Genomic DNA, 23,137 nt, shown 5'->3' on the forward strand with positions numbered 1-23,137 from the left:
TGTAGATTTTGTGGGTTATATGGAGATGGGTCTGGGTGGGATGCTGTGAGGGTCGATGTGGACCTGTTGGGCCGAAGGGCCTGTTTCCACTGTGTGGGGATTCTACAATCTTAAGATAGTGCAGTGCTCCTCGGCACTGCACTGAAGGTTTTGGCTTAGGTTATATTGCTAATGTCTTGAAAGCTTGAACACATCATGCTTTCACTCACAGCTGTGAATCTATCATTGAACGAAGGATGAAACCAAAAGAAGTGAGACACTCTGTGTCCTACTTACTTTCCTGTGAAAGGACACGATCCAAACTGTACCAAGGGATTAGGGCAGTAATGAATGTTTTTGGCGAGGAGAAAGGATTGAAACACTTAAGAGAAGGTTATGGTCAAAGGTGGGTGAGGTTTAGGCATAGCAAAAATAACTTGTTGGCTTGGACCTCCTTAAATTTTAGTATTCATAATTTTTTTTATGTGATTGAAATAGAGAAGTTGAAACTGTGGGTGTTTGCTTTCACAGATTTCTGGGACACAGCGGGCCAGGAACGTTTTCAGAGTATGCACCCATCATATTACCATAAGGCACATGCGTGTATAATGGTGGGTCTTCATAATTCTACTTTGGTATAAAATGTAAAAGGTCATTTCAAAATGAAGTGCATAATCACGAGCTGGTAGATAGAAATGTACCATAACATTATGCTCCAAAACCAACACAGAATGAGATTCATTTTGCCCGATATAAGGTAAACGAATTAATTTGAATTGTGACATAGAAACCTTAGTAAAGCCCAGGGACATCCGACACAAGTTGGCAATGCCAACATTTGAGAATGTCTTACTTTATTTTAAGTCTGTGCAACCTACCAGCAAACTCCCCAGCCAGGTTCCACTCCTGTATTTGCTGGCAGCATTACCTGGAGTTGGAGTGGAAGAATACTGTAACTCGTTGCCACATGTGTCCTTCTGGGATTACTGATCACCAACAATTTCCCAGAGTTTCACACACCTACCTGCCTCAATATCACATCTGTTGCCAGATTAAAATCTTCCATTATCATTTGGCTCATGCTTGAGCTAGCCAGCTGTGATGAGACCTTTTCTGTTTTTCAGATAATGCCTTCCTAAAGCTTACAGTTTCTCATCAACTGGTCAATGAACTATAACTTTTAAAGAGGCTGTGGAACTTGTACTGAGCAGCCTGTGACATGTATGCCAATTGAACATTTGAAACACCAACATTCAGTGTTAAATACCAACTTTTCTGTACTATGTATCTAATTCAGCATGTCATTGCTCTGGGAAATGTTTGATGTCATGGTGTAGAGGGAGATTTACTTTGTTTCAAATCTACTGAGATCCAGAGAAAGTCAGGCCAGATGGTATTAATTAGATGAAAACTAATTTTCTTTTTTTAATCTTGAGGTTAGGTATTTGACGTCCAGCGGAAGATAACTTACAAAAACCTTAATAACTGGTACACAGAGCTGAGGGAGTCTCGGCCAGAAATTCCATGTGTGGTTGTTGCTAACAAAATAGACGGTGAGTTTGAAGATTATTCACCTGGCAGTTTGGGAAGCCAGTGACTTTTGTCTGCTCTTTAATCTCCATGTGAAATTTTAAATGAATGAGACAGAAGATCTACTTTAGTAAGTAGATGCTAACGAGGAAGATCATTCAGCTCATTATGACGAAGAATTTCCCACCATGGTATCATATTTAGCTGTTAAAGATTTTGGGAATTTCACAGTAAAACTTTTAAGTATAAGACTACTTCACTGTTTCCGCAAAGACTTTCTTGGATATTCTTCATATGTTTGTGGGATTTTGTTTTGCACACATTGGGTTACTAGTCTTGACTACCTAATCTTCCAAAACACCTCATCACATGTGAAGTATTTTGGAGTGATTCAAAAAGGAATAACAATGAATGAAAACGTCTGGGTATGTGCTCATTCAGGAGTGGACACAGGAGTCCAGGTGTGATTATTTTAAAATCCTCCAGATATACTTTTTTATTAATTCATGGGATGTTGCTGTCACTGGCTAGGACAGCATTTGTCACCCATCTTGAACTGCTCTTGAGAAAATGTGAGCTGCTTTCTTGAACTGCTGCAATTATTAAAGTGTAGGGACACCCACAATGCTGTTAGGGAGGGAATTTTAGGACTTGGACCCAGTGACAGTGAAAGAATTGCGACATAGTTCCAAACCAGGATGATCTGTGGCTTGGAGGGGTACTTTCAAGTCATGGCATTCACATGCATCCACTGCCAATATCCTCGGTGGCAGAGGATTTTGAAGATTCAGTCAAAGGAGCCTCGGTGAGTTGCTGCATTGCACCTTGTAGGTGCAATCACTAGATGTTGATGGCAAAAGGAGTGAATGGTGAACACAGTGAATGTGGTGCCAACCAAACAGACTTTGTTCTGAATGCTGCTGAGCTTCTTGAGTGTCGTTGGATCTGTGCTGGTCCAGGCAAGTGGTGAGTATCTCACATTGGACGTGTGCTTTATAGATAATGGACTGGAACTGAGGAGAAAGGAGGATGTAAAGATGTTATTTCTTACAGAGATAATTACTTATTTCCTCCCTTCTCCGTCCTCAGTCACCCACCATACGCATTGTTTAATTCCCTGTAAACTTGATGAGCCTAAAGTAACCCAGTCATACCACACTGAAATGGCATAATCAAGCTATTGGGGGCCTCAGATCACCCCTCTCCACAGTGGGTTGGCAGCCATAGTACTGGTACTGAGAACACTCATTCGTTGTAACTGATAAGAATCCAGCTGTGTTTCACTGAGCTCACTTCCCTGGGGCTTTTGTTGGGAAGTAGAAATGAGAAGCATTGTCAGTAGGGGACAGACAGCAGGTAGAGAGAATGGAGATGTGGAGGGGAAAGGAATCCTTGCATGTTGGGGCAGGAGATGGAATATGCGGGATCAAGCATCCTTTTTTTGGGTAAGCCATGCCCAGGAATAGCATTACTGTAAGCCGGCACAGTGACTAGTGGCACAGTACTGAATGAACTACTTGCTGCTCTCTGTCTTTCAGCTGATCTGAAAATCACACAAAAAAGCTTCAACTTCGCCAAGAAACAGGGGCTACCCCTTTATTTTGTGTCAGCAGCGGATGGCACCAATGTTGTCAAGGTAGGTGTGGTGGATACTCAGAGGCCAATACGGGGTGATTTCATTCATGTAACTGAGGCAATTTCTCACAATGTCAGTTTTTGCTTCAGACCCCAAGCGGAGTATCTGAACACTTCTGGTCCCTCCTATGGAAAAGAGGCACTGGTGTAAATGCAAAAAAAATGTTAGGAAGATTTCAGTGAAGCTAAGAGGTCATGCTTATCTGAGATTATTGAAAAGCCTGAAGCTTCTTTCTTTCGAAAGAAGACTGAGGGCAGGCCGGAATTGAGGTCTTTAAGATTATTACAGTTTGATCAGATAAATGCAGAAATAATTTTTCCACCTGTGGACCAGACCAAAACGTGGGGCTGTGACTGGAAGATCCATAAATATGATGTGATCAGTATCTTGGCATGGTTTTTGGAATCTTGTGCGTATATAATTGATGTCATTTTGGCAATATTATTACGGTGGCTATGTTTCCAAACTTCATTAACTCTAAAGCACTTTGTGGTGCCCAGGATTGTGAAAGATACTATAAAAATGCAAAATTTTGCTTTCCTTAAATACCATCACCTGGATCTTCACCCCCTTTCTGTTCCTTTTTCTCCAGATGTTTCGGGATACGATAAAGTTAGCAGTGTCATACAAACAGAACACTAATGATTTCATGGATGAAGTCATGCGGGAGCTGGAGGTGAGTCTTCAGTTGCTGGTGTAGGTGTGAATTCCCCTGTGGAATCTCCACAGCATCTTCAGCCTCAGGAATTAACTGGAGTAGACCTGCTGCCTTGTGCCAGATTCACTGCTTTCTCTGCTCATGTTCCACAGGCAGTGACTGTAGCTGGAGTCCAAGGGGCAGGTCAGCAGGTCCTCACCCCAGATGTGATTGTGGTCAAGCTCATTTCTGCCTTCCATGGATTGGTAGTTTTCAGTAGGGGCCACTGGGCAACAGTTAGTACAAATAAAGCAAAAGAAACTCGCATTGCTAAAAACATAAGTATCAGGCAACAGCTTTGTGCAACAACCTCACCATCTCCTCTTGACATTCATTATCATTGCCGAATCCTTAATTATCAACATTCTGGGGATTACCATTGACTGGTAACATAGCTGGTAATACGAATACTTTGACTAAAAGAGAGGTCAAACGCTGTGCATTCTGTGGCAAGTAATTCACGTCCTGACTCTGCAAAGTTGTTTACCATATACAAGACACATTCTGCATGGTGTACTTCCAGCAACAGTCAGGAAGATCAACACCATTCAGGACAAAGCTGCCTGCTTGATCGGCACCCCATCGCTCACTGTAACCATTCAATCCCTCCACCTTTGTGTGCCATATACAACATGTCGTGCAGCAACTCATCAAGGCTGCCCAACTGCATACATAGATACATAGAACATTACAGCACAGTACAGGCCCTTTGGCCCTCAATGTTGTGCCGACCTGTCATACCGATCTCAAGCCCATCTAACCTACACTATTCCATGTACGTCCATATGCTTATCCAATGACAACTTAAATGTACCTAAAGTTGGCGAATCTACTACCGTTGCAGGCAAAGCATTCCATTCCCTTACTACTCTCTGAGTAAAGAAACTACCTCTGACATCTTTCCTATATCTTTCACCCCTTAATTTAAAGCTATGCCCCCTCGTGCTCGCTGTCACCATCCTAGGAAAAAGGCTCTCCCTATCCACCCTATCTAACCCTCTGATTATTTTATATGTTTCAATTAAGTCACCTCTCAACCTTCTTCTCTGTAATGAAAACAGTCTCAAGTCCCTCAGCCTTTCCTCGTAAGACCTTCCTTCCATACCAGGCAACATCCTAGTAAATCTCCTCTGCACCCTTTCCAAAGTTTCCACTTCCTTCTTATAATGCGGTGACCAGAACTGTGCACAATACTCCCAAGTGCGGCCACACCAGAGTTTTGTACAGCTTCACCATAACCTCTTGGTTCCGGAACTCGATCCCTCTATTAATAAAAGCTAAAACACTGTATGCCTTCTTACAGCCCTGTCAACCTGGGTGGCAACTTTCAATGATGTGTGTACATGGACACCGAGATCTCTCTGCTCATCTACACTACTAAGAATCTTACCATTAGCCCTGTACTTTGCCTTCTGGTTACTCCTACCAAAGTGCATCACCTCACACTTGTCTGCATTAGACCCCATTTGCCACCTCTCAGCCTAGCTCTGCAGCTTATCTATGTCTCTCTGCAACGTACAGCATCCTTTGTCACTATCCACAACTCCACCGACCTTAGTGTCGTCTGCAAATTTACTAACCCATCCTTCTACGCCCTCATCCAGGTCATTAACAAAAATGACACAGCAGTGGACTCAACACCGACCCTTGCAGTACACCACTAGTAACTGGTCTCCAGGATGAACATTTCCCATCAACTACCACCCTCTGTCTTCTTTCAGCAAGCCAATTTCCGATCCAAACTGCTATGTCTCCCACAATTCCATTCCTCCGCATTTTGTACAATAGCCTATTGTGGCGAACCTTATTGAACGCCTTGCTGAAATCCATATACACCACATCAACCGTGTTACTCTCATCTACCTGTTTGGTCACCTTCTCAAAGAACTCAATAAGGTTTGTGAGGCACAACCTTCCCTTCACAAAACCATGCCGACTATCCCTAATCAATTTATTCTTTTCTAGATAATTATAAATCCTACCCCTTATAACCTTTTCCAACATTTTACCAACAACTGAGGTAAGGCTCACTGGTCTATAATTACCAGGGTTGTCTCTACTCCTTGAACAGGGGAACCACATTTGCTATCCTCCAGTCATCTGGCACTATTCCTGTAGACAATGACGAGTTAAAGATCAATGCCAAAGGCTCGGCAATCTCCTCCCTGGCTTCCCAGAGGATCCGAGGATAAATCCCATCTGGCCCAGGGGACTTATCTATCTTCACCCTCTGAAGGATTTCTAATATCTCTTCCTTGTGAGCCTCAATCCCACCTAGTCTAGTAGCCTGTATCTCAGTATTCTCCTCGACAACATTCTCGTTTTCTAGAGTGAATACTGTTGAAAAATATTCATTTAGCGCTTCCCCTATCTCATCTGACTCCACACACAATTTACCACTACTATCCTTGATTGGGCCTAATCTTACTTTCGTCATTCTTTTATTCGTTAAATGCCAATAGAAAGCCTTAGGGTTTGCCCTGATCCTATCCGCCAACAACTTCTCATGTCTCCTCCTGGCTCTTCTGAGCTCTCTCTTTAGGTCTTTCCTGGCTACCTCGTAGCCCTCAAGTGCCCTAACTGAGCCTTCACATTTCATCCTAACATAAGCCGCCTTCTTCCTCTTGACCAGAGATTCCACCTCCTTCGTAAACAACGGCTCCCGCATTCTACAGTTTCCTCCCTGCCTGACAGGTACATACTTATCTAGGGGACACAGGAGCTTTTCCTTGAATAAGCTCCACATTTCTAATGTGCCCATCCCCTGCAGTTTCCTTTCCCATCCTATGCTCCCTAAATCTTGCCTAATCTCATCGTAATTGCCCTTCCCCCAGCTATAACTCTTGCCCAGTGGTATACACCTATCCCTTTCTGTCACTAAAGTAAACGTAACAGAATTGTGATTGCTATCACCAAAGTGCTCACCTACTTCCAAATGTAACACCTGGCCAGGCTCATTACCCAGTACCAAATCTAATGTGGCTTCACCCCTTGTTGGCCTATCTACATACTGTGTCAGGAAGCCCTCCTGCACACACTGGACAAAAACTGACCCATCTATAGTACTCGAACTATAGTGTTCCCAGTCAATATTTGGAAAGTTGAAGTCCCCCATGACAACTATCCTGTCTCTCTCACTCCTATCGAGAATCATCTTTGCTATCCTTTCCTCTACATCTCTGGAACTATTCGGAGGCCTATAGAAAACTCCCAACAGGGTGACCTCTCCTTTCCTGTTTCTAACCTCAGCCCATACTACCTCAGTTGACGAGTCCCCAGACATCCTTTCTGCAACTGTAATACTGTCCTTGACCAACAATGCCACACCTCCGCCCCTTTTACCATCTTCTCTGTTCTTACTGAAACATCTAAATCCTGGAACCTGCAACAACCATTCCTGTCCCTGCTCTATCCATGTCTCCAAAATGGCCACAACATCGAAGTCCCAGGTACTAACCCATGCTGCAAGTTCACCCACCTTATTCCGGATGCTCCTGGCATTGAAGTAGACACACTTCAAACCAACTTCTTGCTTGCCCGTGCCATCTTGCTTCCCTGAAACTTTATTTCGGATCACCCCTACTCTCAACCTTTTCTATAGTCGAACTACAATTTTGGTGCCCATTCCCCTGCTGAATTAGTTTAAACCCACCCGAATAGCCTTAGCAAATTTCCCCCCCAGGATATCGGTACCTCTCTGGTTCAGGTGAAGACCATCTTGCTTGTAGAGGTCCCACCTACCCCAGAAAGAGCCCCAATTATCCAAGAATCCAAAACCCTCCCTCCTGCACCATCCCTGTAGCCACCTGTTCAACTCCTCTCTCTCCCTATTCCTCACCTCACTAGCACGTGGCACGGGCAACAAACCAGAGACAACAACTCTGTTCATCCTAGCTCTCAGCTTCCATCCTAGCTCCCTGAATTTCTGCCTTAAATCCCCAGGTCTCTTCCTACCTATGTCGTTGGTGCCAATGTGGACCACGACTTGGGGCTGCTCCCCTCCCCCTTTAAGGATCCCAAAAACACTCTGAGACGTCACGCACCCTGGCACCTGGGAGGCAACACACCAACCGTGAGTCTCTCTCGTCCCCACAGAACCTCCTGTCTGTCCTTCTCACTATGGAGTCCCCAATGACTAATGCTCTGCTCCTCTTCCCCCTTCCCTTCTGAGCAGCAGGGACAGCCACTGTGCCAGAGACCTGTGCCCCACTGCTTTCCCCTGGTAAGTCGTCCCCCACAACGGTATCCAAAACGGTATACTTATTGTTGAGGGGAATGGCCACAGGGGATCCCTGCGCTGCCTGCCGGTTCCCTTTCTGTCCCCTGACCATAACCCATCTGCCTTTTTCCTGTACTTGAGGAGTGACTACCTCCCTGTAACTCCTCTCAATAACCCCCTCTGCCTCCCGAATGATCCAAAGTTCATCCAGCTCCAGCTCCAGTTCCCTAACGTGGTTTTCAAGGAGCTGGAGTTGGGTGCCCTTCCCGCAGATGTAGTCAGCAGGGACACTAGTGGTGACCCTTACCTCCCACATTCTGCAGGAGGAACATTCAACTGCCCTGACCTCCGTTCCCATTATTCTAAATTCCCAAGACTTAAAAAATAAAGAATAAAAAATAAACTTGTTACCTTACCAATCAGGCACACAGAACCTTTTTTTTGGTTAGAGGAGGAGGATGGGTGGGAGACGCTACCCGGGTAGTGTTTCGGGTAACGCAACCACACAAATATATTACCTCACTCACTCACCAGTCCCGTGTCGGCTCCTGCTCAGCATACCTCCGCCTATTCACGAGGTAAGCTTTTTAAAGATTCAAAAACAGTGACTCACCGGCTTCCCGACAGGCTCCTGCTCCAAGCTTTTGACCTCTGCCATTTAGTGGGACAAAGGCAGCAGATGTATGTACACACTCCCACCTGTAAGTTCCTCTCCTGCCCTACAACCACATAGCCTTTCCTTCACTATGTGCTTGCACCTGTTACAACCCACTTGGTAAAATGTGCTGATACCCAAGCCCCACTGCCCCCATGCTTGTTACAAAAGTTAAAGATCTAACCACCTAACACAAAATCCCGAAATTGCCTGTATGATCAAGTTAACAGACTACATTGACCAAGTTTCTGTGTTTACCGAGAAACTGCAAATTATTTAAAATAAATCAGCTCTAACCATAGGCAAACAAAATATGAATTATCAACTGATAACTCTCTAACTTAAACCTTACCACTTCTTAAACCTCTACACTAATGTGCTGATGGACATAATGAAACAAAAGAACTGTTATTACTGAAGGAAAAATGTTACTCGGGGAGGAAAAGTAAAGGGGAACATGGTTGAATAGCGTGAATCCACAGGATACAGTGAGGTGTCCTTTTGTTTTTCCTTGTCCTTCTGATCTTATCTCCAAGATCAGTTCTTTCCTTTAGATACTGGTCACATGGTACACTAATCTTTCAGTCTATCAGTCACTTGTTAAAGACAGCAACTTGTAGGCAAATGTTGGGTGAGAATAGCTAGCTATCATCTAATTTTTTTTTGCTTCTCTGCAAGGGGAGACAAATGCTACCTTTTTAGGATCTGAAGGCTTTCTGCCCCTGTATTGACATGCAGGCTGTCCCCAGATCTAGAGGTCAGTCAGAGAGTTGTTGTCATGCTGACTGCTCCTGATTGAAAAAGTATTCAACAGGCTGTCTCTGAGTAAAACTGCCCTAAATACATGCACATCCGATACTGAAGAGTCCAGCAATTCTTCCCATTGTATGAACAAAGTTGTGAAACTCTAACTCACTGTGAGTTCCAATAACTTGTTTTTAAAAGTGCAGAGTCTCTTTTTGCAGTTTACTTGGTTTAAAACAGTATCTTTTGGTTCACAGTCCTTAAACAAAGGAAAAATAAAGAGATACAGTCTTTAAACACAACCCAAATCAAGCAGATTTCTCAAGGGCAATTAGAGATGGCCAACAAATGTTGGCCTAGCCAACCAGGCCCACACCCAATAAAAGAAAAAAAATCTGAATTATGGCTGCTCTGTCAATACAAATTAGTGATAAAAGAACAGGTTATTGGATTTGGTGTAAGTTCTTCATTACACCTCGATGTCAAAGTGCATGGTGGTTTTTAGAATAGATAATAGACAATAGAATAACAATAGACAATGGACAGTAGGTGCAGGAGTAGGCCACTCGGCCCTTTGACCCAGCACCACCATTCGTTATGATCATGGCTGATCATCCACAATCAGTATCCTGTTCCTGCCTTATCCCCATAATCCTTGATTCCACTATCTTTAAGAGCTCTATCCATCTCTTTCTTGAAAATATCCAGACACTTGGCATCGACTGCCTTCTGGGGCAGAGCATTCCATATTTCCACCACTCTCTGGATGAAGAAGTTTTTCCTCAACTCTGTTCTAAATGGCCTACCCCTTATTTTTAAACTGTGTCCTCTGGTTCTGGACTCACCCATCAGCGGAAACATGCTTCCTGCCTCCAGAGTGTCCAATCCCTTAATAATCTTAAACGTCTCAATCAGATCCCCTCTCATCCTTCTAAACTCAAGTGTATACAAGCCCAGTCGCTCCAATCTTTCAACGTATGATAGTCCTGCCATACCGGGAATTGACCTCGTGAACCTACGCTGCACTCCCTCCTTAGCAAGAATGTCCTTCCTCAATTAGACCAAAGGACAAGCATGGCTGGGAAGGGACAGGATTATGGTGGTAATGAGAAAGAAGAACATTTTGTGCATAGAATATTTTTTGTTAAGAGATAACTGGGAAAGATACGGAAAGATCATTTCAACAAGACAATGAAAGATGATGATGAAAGTAAGATGATGGAAAATGGAGAGGAGAATCTAGAATCCCATGCAACTATGAGATAAGGTTTGATGCCGCTGTGGATCCTTCAGCCAGCACTGGTTCCGCTTAAAATACTAGCTGGCTCAGAGTGAAAGGGCCGACTGTTCCACTTAGCTTCCATTACCTTTCAGAGAATGAAAGGCAGGCTAAAGTGTGAAGTCACTGTTACAGTTAAACATTGACAGAATTTTCAGAGGGAGAATGAACCTATTCCTGAAACTTGCATTAAGTTTTGTTGGAACTCTGTAGGAAGCCGCAGGCAGGACAGACTTGGTGAGAACTAGTTGATTTTTCTTTAACCTCGTGACACTAATCTAGTACTTCATCTTCACTGTTAGCCCAGTTGCAGTCAATCATCTGGTGCAGACTAGCTCTGTTTTTTGGATTTTCTCAGTCAAAGTGTCTCACCAACACACACCATTGATTAAAGCCTTGATTTGGGTTATGAAGAAAGACCCTAAAGCTATAGTGACAATCTATCGAAGCTATATACCATCTCCAAAGTTTTTGTAACCTCCTAACTTCGTAAACGGCATAATGTAACAGCCCCACCTCCTTGTCAGTCCACTTCATACTGAAGTGGATTGGTTCCCCTAAACTCTGAACTATTTATCGGGTGAGGGCGATCAGTTTTCTGGGGTGCAGTGTGAGAAAAGAGAAGGTTTAGTAATGAGTCATGCCTTCTGGAGCTTGGATTATCCAGTGAGGTTCGAGTGGGGGCCTCTGCTACTTGTCTTTGTCTAATTGTTTGTGCTGTGTTGCGGCTCATGTTCTACGAACTGATTGAATGAAAAGCAGGTTCTTGTCACCATTACACCTTCACCCTGTCTGCTCACTCTTCTTTCATTGAGTTTCTCTTCTAATTCTCCCGTAGGGTGTTCTTACAGCAGAGGGAAGTAGGGTTTTCTTGGAAATGACAGTAGTCTTCCAGCATCCCTTCATACTGTGTTCCCAGATCTTCATTACTGGTCAAGACAGCTGTTTGACAGTATGAGACTTGCTCATATTCTCACCTGGCATTTACAAACCCAGATACCAGCACAGAGGCAGACCTGAGGGAGGGAATAAAACAGAGGTTGTTGGAAATGCTCTGCAGGTCTGGCAGTATCTGTGTTGAAAACTCGGAGTAAACGTTTCTAATCCGATGACCCTTCCTCCAGAATTGGAGAATCCTGACTGACTACACCCATGTCTAGCCCCACGCTCAGGGCACTGCTGATAATTGTAGCAATAGATGGTGCTTTGACTGAGATTTAGTTAATCCAGCACAGATGGATTTTTATCCTTTCTGAAAGTTTGCATTTACTAAACCTCATTTGCAAGATGATTGCTGGAAGAGTGGATCTCATTCTGAGCTCAGTGAGGCACAGAATAGATGTCAGCGTGTGAAATTAATCTGCTCTCTGCAATTTCTGTTCCAGCCGTGACAAGGCCTTGGCTTGTTACATAAAGTATTAGCTAGGTAGGGATGGAAGCAGGGCTGCTTTACATTGTGAAAGGGGCCTAACCAAGGCAGTAGGAGCCACTTTTGAAAGAGAATATGTCACCCGTCTCTAGCCTTGCCATTCCATCAGTTTAAAGATAAAACTACAAGGTTCTCTGTACCGCCCTGCGCTCTGGCTGAGTGAATGATACGTGCCACACTCTGCCTCAGTGTGTGGCCTCTACTCACTCCCCACACCCCAGCACACTGTCTCTTTGTACTGCAGTTTCGGTACTGTCTGGTAGGTGGTACTGTTGTACAGCAGTGAGATGAATGGACTCGTCGTTTACCCAGTTGCTGAAAAGTAAATCCATAAATGCTGCTGCACCCTCCAAAATTCTGCCAACACACTGGTCATTGGCCATGTGAATGCTATCTCAGAGAATGCAGTACACATTTTGTGGAATTTGATTTTATCCTGCTCCAGGAGCCTGTCTCTCTCTCTGTCCTGCAGCACAATCCTGTCTGTCTATCCGTCCTGCTCCCCAGGCTCTGGATCTCTGTCTGTTCTGCTCTGAAAGCCTTGATATCTCTCCTGTTGCATTTAATGAATGGTTTATTGAATTTTAACTACAAGCCAATCCTCTGCTTAAAAAAACATTGTGATGAAACTTGAGTTTCACTTCATGAAGTCTTATATTTGGTTCTGCTTGATTGTATAAAATCCTACACCTGCCAATACAATATTAGTTTGATACTGATATGAATATGTGGAGCAAGTGAGGCAATGGAATTAGTTTAGGATTAATTTATGCAAGTGGAGAGAGTGTGAGGCTGTAGGACTCCTGCTGCAGTCAGATAATGGAAATATGTGCTTCTAACTTGCTCTAACCAACACTCTACTTATTCCTCTCTCCACCAGAACTTTGACTTGGAAGTAAAGGAAGACGTTGCCAAAGATGACGACCAGTCAAAAGATGAGAAACCCCAATCACCGTGATGATGTTTGCCAAGGGAAGTAGCATTGATAACAGAGTGAAGACTCTGATACGCTCTTCTCTACACTGCAGGAAGAAACTCAGCTCTGAACTTTTAATGCTCATCTCTACGCACTGAGTAAGGAAGCTACTTCATAGCTTGGCTGATTTATAAGTGTGATGCAAATTCAATTCCAGGCCTGCGAAGGAGTTTGTTCTCCCATGTTCTTCTCAACCCTCACTCAAGCTGTACACCTATTTAGCAAAAAAAGCTGGGGCAAAAGCGGCAATTGTACAGATTTTGGTGAGGCCAGAGCAGAGTGAGAACAACGCAATGTCTTGCAGCTTTGATATGTATATGCCATGACATGTCTGTGTCCATTCTCTTTGTTCATGAATAGCAATGCACAAAAATTGTTCCCCAGCCCCAAGGTCTGTTGTTCTGGAGATCTGACGCTGCACTTGAAAACATGATGTCTGTTGTGTGACCTCTTGGCTTGATCCCTTACCACGGGGCTTTTTTAAAACTATTGTGGAGTTGTTCTCATCAGTGCTGCGTGAAAAAGAAAAACAGCTGGTTTGGAATCCTCTGGGCTACTGGATGGGGTAAAGCACCTCTTAGTGTTGTACTGTTCCCAGCCACTGATTCAGGTCACCTTTGCCAAGCCTCTGTCCATTGCTGTTTCATTGAACTGTGAAAAGGGGAAGAAACTGGAGTTTCTGCCTCTAATTATTACCCAGAGTCTCCTGTTGGAAAGTTTAATTGTGTTTGTGTGCATTGAAATCTAATGCATATAGGATTAGCTTGGGCTATCATCCACTGCACAGAGGTGCAGCTTGCCTGCAAACAGTCCCTGAACCCTTTGTATAAGCTATCAACGGAAGGCAAAACTCATAGAAGTCACACCCAAGTAGGAGTCAGCAACTTCAGAAGAGTGAGAAAAGTTCAAATTGCAAGTTCTGCACTGTAGCTGTGTTTATTTTTTATGCTTGATGGACTTTGTATTGCTCATCTCTATGTACTGTGTATCAGCTCATTGTGGAAATAATTAAAAAAAAACTCAAATACTCTCTATAGTTTATTGACTGAAATGAATCCATTTACAAAATGATACTGAGTAGCTTGGCTGAGCTTCAAATCCCGACTCATACTTCAGCCAGGGCTCAGGGCAACTTTTCACAACCACTCTTTTACCCTGACACTGCAAAAATATAATCAGCAGGGACGTGGATCCACATTATTCCATCTTGCCTTTGGTATTTTCTGTATTTTGCATTGTCTACTGCTGAGGAATGCAACTTAAGATGGTGATGACTGAGACTGTGGACACAATCTGGAGACTGCAAACTATATCCAACAAAGTCAGTTCCTACTTAGCATTAGAGAGCAATTTTGAATCCTTTGACAAGCAGACACATTATAGAACTGAAGCACCAGACCCCAGCTGTCTGTTTCAGTGCAGAGGCTCCTTCAGTTGATTTGGCTCTTATGTTAAAATTTGGAAAGAAGGCGGTGGTCTCGTGCATTCACAAGTTAAGCTAGCCAATAATGTTACCAGCTAGAGAAACATACATTGAATGGGACTTTTCCCTTTTGGCTTTGAGTTGAGACAGTCTTAACCAATTTTTACTGGACATACATCTGCAGCATGGAAGTGACCTTGATCTGACGATGAACAAGAGACTCACTCAGGGAAAGTTAGAATGGGATGATACAGAATTTCTTCTTGGAATGGATTGATAAAGAGTGCTGCAGGATGTCACTCTGTGTCTCATATGGGTATAGGATGTAAATACTGCTGTCTGAGTGCTAAGATTCTCAGACCCGTAGGCCCAGTATATGTTCAAACTGGTGTCAAGCAAGGCTACATCATCAGACCGTGCTTTTCTCTCTCTTCCTGCAACATTCTGCGACATATCCATGAAACTTCCCATTTTTGTGGAGCTTCTCTTCAAGAAAGTAGGAAATCTTTCATCCTGCATTGCTTCCAGTCCAAAACCACGACAATCCCAAACTGGGTTGTCAAGCTGCAGTGCACAGGTAGTGATGGCACGTGCATTAACTGAGGCATTACCAACACATTCACGAGAGAATATGACTTAGTCGACATGCCTGGAGGTCACTGGTCCTCTACTTGCTTTCACTCATGGAGCAACACTGTCCTCCAACTATCAAGATCCATGGCAAGCCACTGACAATGTGGATCAATTCTCATTCCTTTGGAGCCTCATTTCAGTAAGTCTGGATGTTCACAAATGATGAAATTCAACAGCACCTCCAGTGTGCTTGTGCAGCTTTTGGCCTTCTGAAGAACAAGTGTTTGATGATAAAGACCTGAAAATGATGACAAGTTCATAGTCTATGGCGCAGTGGTGCTACTTGGCTTTCTGTATGAATTGAGGATAAGGTCTACGTACAGTGACATCTCAAATCCCTTGAGAAGTATCAACAATGATATCTGTGAACAATACTTCCAATCCAATAGGCATTCCAATCTCTCATCCCTGCCATAAGACTTCCGAAATGAGCTCTACTCCAAGCTGTCATGGAAGCCAATTATCAGGACTGAGAAAGCACTTCAAGAGCCTGTCCAAAGCTCTGTGAAGATATCTGCACCATCTTGCCTAAGACCGACCAATCTTGAAGAAGCATCTTCCACAGGCCTATATGGAGGCTAAGCATAAACACTGGAAGTATTGTAGAAATCCCAATCTTCCATGCACGTATCTCTTCAAGCCCTGCCTGCAGCACGGTGTGTGCATCCAGCATTGGTTACCACAGGGCACATGGCTCTGGAGGGTAAAAAAGTCATTCTTTGTCTTGAGTGACTCCCCAAGAAGATGAATATTTTGTAGATGCTGATGGAGCTTTTCTGCGTTTTTTTTTTAATTTTTGTCCTTTTTTTTGGTTCCCTCATAACCATTTGACTTGGGTACAGATTGCAGGCACCTTCCCCAGGTATAACCATATATTAATGGTCATCTGTAAATTACTTTTTTTGAATTTTTAATATGGCTGCAAAATAATTTCAGGCTGATGATGCATCTTGTGTGTGGCAATTCTGCTGAGTCAATGCAACTCTGGATTGGGCAATTTTCCAGAGAAATAAATTCCTGTGTAAAATCTGCAGTTGTTGAGGAAGTGTTCTGCACTTATTGCTGAAAGTCTCTGCAAAGGAAAACCATAAATTAGCCTGAACTCCAACCCTTCTGTTTCATTCAGAAAATTTAAAGAACTGGGTCATTACACCATCTACGATCCTTCAGAGGTCTCAGCATATCTATTCATAACTGACTTTATTTAATCATTTGCATTGACACTTTACATACCAATCTTGAACCTTATATATTGAGTTCATTTTCAAAAAGGAGTCTGTAGTTGTAAAATTGTTAAGGTTTAGTTGGGAACATAAGAAATAGAAGCAAATGTAGACCACTTGAACCTGATTTCCAGCTCAAACAATTCATGGCTGAATCTATATTTTAATTCCACCTTCCTGCACTATTCCCAACTTCTTTGATTTCCTTCAGTTTTGCAGTCTATGGACTACAGTCTTGAATACATAATCAATTGCATGTTCACAGTCCTTTGAGTGAAGAAATTTCTCTTCATTTCAGTTCTAAACAGCTGACTCCTTTTCCTTGAGACTATAGCCCCGGGGGTTAACATTCCTACCTCACAGCTCCAGAGATCAGGGGCTGATTCCAGCCTCAGGCAACTGTCTGTGTGGAGTTTGCACATTTTCCCAATGTCTGCCTCGGTTTTCATCAGGTGCTCTGGTTTCCTCCCACTGTCTAAAGATGTACAGGTTGGGTGGATTGGCCATGCTAAATTGCTCCATACTGTGCAGGGATGTGCAGGCTAGATGGTTAACCATGGTATATACGGGGTTACAGGGATGGAGGAGGGTGTTGGTCTGGGTGAGATCTTCTTTGGAGGGTCACTGCAGACCTAATGGGCCAAATAGACTCTTTCTGCACTTAAAGGATTCTATGATTCTAGCTCTAACTAGGAGAAGTAGCTTCTCTGCAGAGAATGAACTCTCCTCTCATTTCTAAATGCCAGAGAATATTAACATATTCATTAACAGGAAGCAATCTGACAAAACCCCTCCGGACCAACCTCAGGGAATCTCTCTCCCACTGCAACTCTCTCGTAATCCTCTCTACCTATCTTCTTTTCTCTCTATCTTCGGTCCACCTCCCCCTGTCTCCCTATTTATTCCAGTTCCCTCTCCCCATCCCCCTCTCTGATGAAGGGTCTAGGCCCAAAATGTCAGCTTTTGTGCTCCTGAGATGCTGCTTGGCCTGCTGTGTTCATCCAGCCCCACACTTCGTCAGTTTGACAAACGTTTGTTTTACTGCCTTTAAGGCCAACATGTCCTCCTTTAGGTAAAGAGACCAAAGTTGAACAAAATATTTCAGGTGTAGTCTCTCCAAAACTTAGTAACAACAATTCCTTTCTCAGAGCCCTTTGATGAAATGGCCAAAATTTAATTTTCCTAATTTCGTATGGTTCATGTTAACTTTGTTGCTTGTGTATGAGGACATCCAGAACTCGCTCAGTACTAACATTTGCAAATCTCTCCCCTTTTGAAACAAGTATTTTGTCCCCAAAATTCTTCTTACCAAAGTTTGTAATTTCAAACGTCCCCATTCTAAACTTATAATTACATCTTTGATGAACTTTGGAGAGTAGTTGGAGTTTGGTTTCCCTGTACTATGTGGATCTGTTGCCCTCCAATACTTCAGCATTCTTCGTCTGTGAGGCTGAATGATGAGCACAAGCAGTTTGTTCCATTGTTAGGAGCCTCACTGTTAAGTCCACATCAGTCCTCAGCTGACGCCCTACTTTGACTTATGGATGTTAGACAGTAGTCTGGAGCTGACTGATTTTACACATCTCCAAGGACGCTGCAGATCCATACCCAGCTAGAATTAGGCAATGGAGTACAGGCCATAAATGGAACCTTGGGTCTTGCTGACCTATATGACCCACTGCCTCAGTTAGAATGAACTTACTCGATGGGCCAGCAACTGAAGCAAGATTTTGCTGTCCGATAACTGAGGTCCCATTCATTTTGGCATCCACAAACTTACCTGAATCAAGTGTACCACTAAGTCAGATGCTGCAAGTCATCTTTAACAACGTGCAAGTTCCAAGGTCAGCGTTTGAACAGGTGGAACACATTTTATTGTGTTTACCCAAGTATGTTATCACATGTGGATGTGAGGATAGTGCACATTTGCTAAAATATGTATTCAGTTTGTCTGCAAATACTGGTTCCTGACCATTGCAGTTTTTTTTACATAAAGAGATCAGTGTCACTTTCGGAATCTCAATCTCCTGGAAGCCATTGAGGAAAAAGTTGTTGCCTTTTTCAAATGGCATTCCTCTAGAACTAAGGTCTGAACACTAAAAACAGTTCTTCTGTCCTATCTGCCAGATAATTCAAACAGGTGCTCTTCCTTTTTTATTCACTCATGGAATGCAGACCATTACCGTCTGATTCTGACCATTCTGATATTTGGTTAAAATCCACTGTTCACCACTGTGCAAGTATTTCCTTTGTTGTTCATTTGCCTGTGATATTGTGTTTCAGTTTTTTACCCAGTGGTGCAAATAGGAGTTTTCTAGGACAGTGTTAGTTTATCAGCTCATTAAACCAGACTAGCACTGAAAAATGATCAAACATGAATTTTACAATAGGATTGAATCGGAAACACTATTGCCACCATTAATCCCGCAATTCAAATAGATAACAAAACAGAACAGTTGGTGCAATCCAAAGATCTGGTCTTTAAATAATAAAAATAACGATTATCAGTAATTGCAATTCACTGTAATATCTAAATAAATATTTTAATATGCAAGACCAATTAATGAGTTCACATTGCATGGATTGTCGAACTGAACGGCTGTGAAACAGTGTTTTGTTTCTCCGTTTCTTGAGTGAATTTAGGTACAAACCTTCAAAAGGGGGAGTGGTCTGATTAAACTAAATGGACCTGGTGGGTGAGGCTGTGCACTTGGGCGAAGGATGGTTGTATGTGTGGTCATCATTCTTGTGTTTGTGTGGATGTGGGGATGGTGCATGTATGCTAAGATATGTGTACAATGTGTCTATACAAATGGTGTATATATATGAAGTTTTGCAAATGAGTGTGAAAGGGTACCAACATGTGTGAAGATGTGTGTGTGTGGTGGGGGGGGGGGGGTGCATGGATGTCTGTCTAACACTATCATCACTGGAGTCTTGTGCACAGCAGCAGAATTGCTGACTCAGATGACTGGAACCGATATACCTCTGTTATAAGCATGCTGAGCCTCCCACACTCCCCAAAGGCACTTGTTAATAAGCAGTAAGACAGATTCAACCTAATTACACAGAGTGTCGGAGCTGAGAGTCAGTAAGGCTCCTCTGTGGACTGAGCAGAACATCTGTTAGACGTGAATAGTGATTAAAAATCCATTCGCTGCTGCAGAGAAGTTACTGGTTGCACTGTGCGGGGTGATGTAAGGGCTCGGGGAGTAATTATTATTGGAAAATATTTGGGATTCATTTGCTAGAGTTTCGATAACTTGCAAAAGATATCTGCATTGTAGGCAGCTGTGCAAATGGGTCTCTATGCCTAACTCATTTTTTCTCTCAGTCTGTATCTTTCTGTATCTATTTCTCTCACTCTCTCACCTTTTCTGTCAAACAACAAAAATTTGCATTTGTGAAATGTTTCTAATGTAAAAATTCCAGAAGTTGCTTCACAGAAGCACTATTGAGTAAAAAAAAATGCTGAGCCATTTATGGAGATGATAAGGACAGATAACAGCAGTTAGCTCAGTAAAATAAACAATATTTTTAGAAGTGTTTCAAAGAATGAGCGAGAGGGTTAAGGAAGGAATTCCATAGCTTAGAGCCAGACAGTTCTACACCTCTTACCGTTGATGGCATAAATTAAAATTAGGGATATTCATGCATCCAAAATTGAATGAGTAAGTAGACCTTGGATGGCTAGAATGTCTTACCAAAATAGTCAATCAGCAGACCCATGTAAGATTTTAAGCATAATGAAGGGAATTTTGAATTTGAAGTGCTGCTCAGTTGCAAAGCCAAGATAAATCTAGATGTACATAGACGATGGATTGAGGGGGTGGTACATGAACGATGGGGCTGAATACTGAGCCGCAGTGATGGAGGCTGAGGGCATGAGTCTGAGTGGTGGGGATTGGGGGAGACAGCTTGTGTGATGTGGACTGAGTGCCAGAGATGGAGAGTGTGTCTGGATGAACATGGACTAAAGGATTGGCTCTGGGTGCATGTGAACTGAAGGATAGGGTCTCAGGCATTGGGACAAATGGAGTGTGTCTCAAAGACGGGGAATAAGTCTGAGTGACTGTGGACTGAAAGAATGGCTCTCAATGGAAGGGACTTCAAGAAATCGGTGTTAATGATAGGCAGCAAGGGAGTGAGTTTGAATGATGGGTCTAAGGAAACAAGTGTGAGTGAGTGCACATCCCGGGAATGGGCCTGTGACCCAAATGTAGAAATTGGAACCCTTGCATTAAAGTTTGGCATGATGTTTCAGTTAAGAAGCTTCCTGACGCAACGTTTATCCAGGAGAGAAAGAATTAAGCATTGTTATCTTTGGATCCAATGAAGACTTATAGTCTTATTGAAAGCTTTACATTTCTTTATCTTTCACAGTCATTTTATCCCGTTTAATTGGAGAATTTCCCTGTGGGTGCAATTTGACAGTAATCCTCTCAGTCATTCACTTGAGGATTAACAAGACCTTAGTTCTGACAATGACTATTAATTGTTGTACGTTTCCTCTCCGGTTTTATTCGCAGTTGTAAAGCGACATGAAAGTGAAGCATGGAAACTTGCCCATTGAACTGGAACAACAATTTGCATTAATATCATGCCATTAATGGAGTAAAACATCCTAAAGTGCAGCACATGAATGTAATCAGACAAAATTCTACTGTATTTTAGGACAAACTAGGAAAGGTGAACAAAAAATTGGTCAAAAATATAAGTTTACTGGAGAATTTCAAAGGAGGAAAGAGGTGGATGGGCAGGGAAGGGACTTCCAGAAGTCCAGACCTTAGCTAATAGTGAAGCCAGTTGCTAATAGTCAAACCATTAAAATCAGGGATGTGCCAAAGGGCAGAATTGGATGAGCTGAGAGATGACAAAGAATTGAGGGATTGGAGGAGATTACAGAGATAGGGAAGGGTGAATGCTTAGAGGGAATTGAAAACGAGGATAAGAATTTTAAAACCAAAATGTTGCCTGACAGAATCCAAAGTGCCAAAATTCAATTACTTCAGTCTTCCCTGTTCTTAATAGAAAGTTTCGTTCATCCAATACGAAAAATAGGATTTTCCGTGAACAAAAAAATGAAAGAATTACAGATGCTGGAAATCAAACAAAAGCAGAAATTGCCGGAAAAACTCAGCAGGTTTGGCAGCATCTGTGGAGAGAAAGCAGAGTTAACGCTTAGGGTCCAGTAACCCCTCTTCAGAACGGTTCTGAAGTGTGGTGTTGGGGGTATATCTGGGTGCCACCATCATACTGGTTGTCAAGTAAGGTTGGGTCAGGCTATCTGAGCACAGGAGATGATTTGTTTTATTCTATGCAGTGATTTCAAAGGAAACAAGAAATGCTAGATGTAAACTCAAGGGCCATTTAGTTGACTTTCAATCATTCTGGTAGTTCCTTGATATAATGATTGCAGAATAGTTGACTAATCATGGCAATGAATTTCTATTAACCACCCTACAGCAAATCCATACATAAATTGACAAAATCTTGCAAAGAGGGAGAAATTTGAGAACCTTAAGACCAAAGTTACGTGTTTCTTCTAATCTTCCTATACTTACCTCATCTTATGCCTCAAAGCACTCAAATGCTGTATCCCAGAATGACATTTCTGAAAGAAATTTGTCACATTTGTATTAGAATGAATTGATGCAAGCTGCTTTCACTGTTTCCTGTTTTATTGCCTCATTTACTGATCTCTGGAATCATCCTGGCATGGGATTGCAGTCTGGATAGCGAATAAGTGACAAATATTTTATGTCTGTGATAATGGGAACTGCAGATGCTGGAGAATCCAAGATAATAAAATGTGAGGCTGGATGAACACAGCAGGCCCAGCAGCATCTCAGGAGCACAAAAGCTGACATTTCGGGCCTAGACCCTTCATCAGAGAGAGGGATGGGGTGAGGGTTCTGGAATAATTAGGGAAAGAGGGGGAGGCGGACCGAAGATGGAGAGAAAAGAAGATAGGTGGAGAGGAGAGTATAGATGGGGAGGTAGGGAGGGGATAGGTCAGTCCAGGGAAAACGGACAGGTCAAGGAGGTGGGATGAGGTTAGTAGGTAGGAGATGGAGGTGCGGCTTGAGGTGGGAGGAAGGGATGGGTGAGAGGAAGAACAGGTTAGGGAGGCAGAGACAGGTTGGACTGGTTTTGGGATGCAGTGGGTGTAGGGGAAGAGCTGGGCTGGTTGTGTGGTGCAGTGGGGGGAGGGGATGAACTGGGCTGGTTTTGGGATGCGGTGGGGGAAGGGGAGATGTTGAAGCTGGTGAAGTCCACATTGATACCATTGGGCTGCAGGGTTCCCAAGCGGAATATGAGTTGCTGTTCCTGCAACCTTCGGGTGGCATCATTGTGGCACTGCAGGAGGCCCATGATGGACATGTCATCTAAAGAATGGGAGGGGGAGTGGAAATGGTTTGCGACTGGGAGGTGCAGTTGTTTATTGAGAACCGAGCGGCGGTGTTCTGCAAAGCGGTCCCCAAGCCTCCGCTTGGTTTCCACAATGTAGAGGAAGCCACACCGGATACAGTGGATGCAGTATACCACATTGACAGATGTGCAGGTGAACCTCTGCTTAATGTGGAAAGTCATCTTGGGGCCTGGGATAGGGGTGAGGGAGGAGGTGTGGGGGCAAGTGTAGCATTTCCTGCAGTTGCAGGGGAAGGTGCCGGGTGTGGTGGGGTTGGAGGGCAGTGTGGAGCAAACAAGGGA

The 23,137-nt window shown here is 43.2% G+C and overlaps 1 protein-coding gene across 1 annotated transcript in view; it reads left to right on the forward strand.

The window, feature by feature from the left end:
* rabl2 (RAB, member of RAS oncogene family-like 2) overlaps window positions 1–14,162 on the forward strand; it is a 28,115-nt gene extending 13,953 nt beyond the window's left edge. Inside the window, exons 4-8 of the mRNA XM_048554577.2 lie at window positions 511–590; window positions 1,421–1,532; window positions 3,048–3,145; window positions 3,738–3,821; window positions 13,049–14,162. Coding sequence (XP_048410534.1) covers window positions 511–590; window positions 1,421–1,532; window positions 3,048–3,145; window positions 3,738–3,821; window positions 13,049–13,126 — 452 coding nt within the window. The 3' untranslated portion in view covers window positions 13,127–14,162. The remainder of the gene's footprint in view (window positions 1–510; window positions 591–1,420; window positions 1,533–3,047; window positions 3,146–3,737; window positions 3,822–13,048) is intronic.
* The last annotated feature ends 8,975 nt before the right edge of the window (window positions 14,163–23,137 follow it).

Source organism: Stegostoma tigrinum, chromosome 25 (assembly GCF_030684315.1).
Source record: "Stegostoma tigrinum isolate sSteTig4 chromosome 25, sSteTig4.hap1, whole genome shotgun sequence".
NCBI lineage: Eukaryota > Metazoa > Chordata > Chondrichthyes > Orectolobiformes > Stegostomatidae > Stegostoma > Stegostoma tigrinum.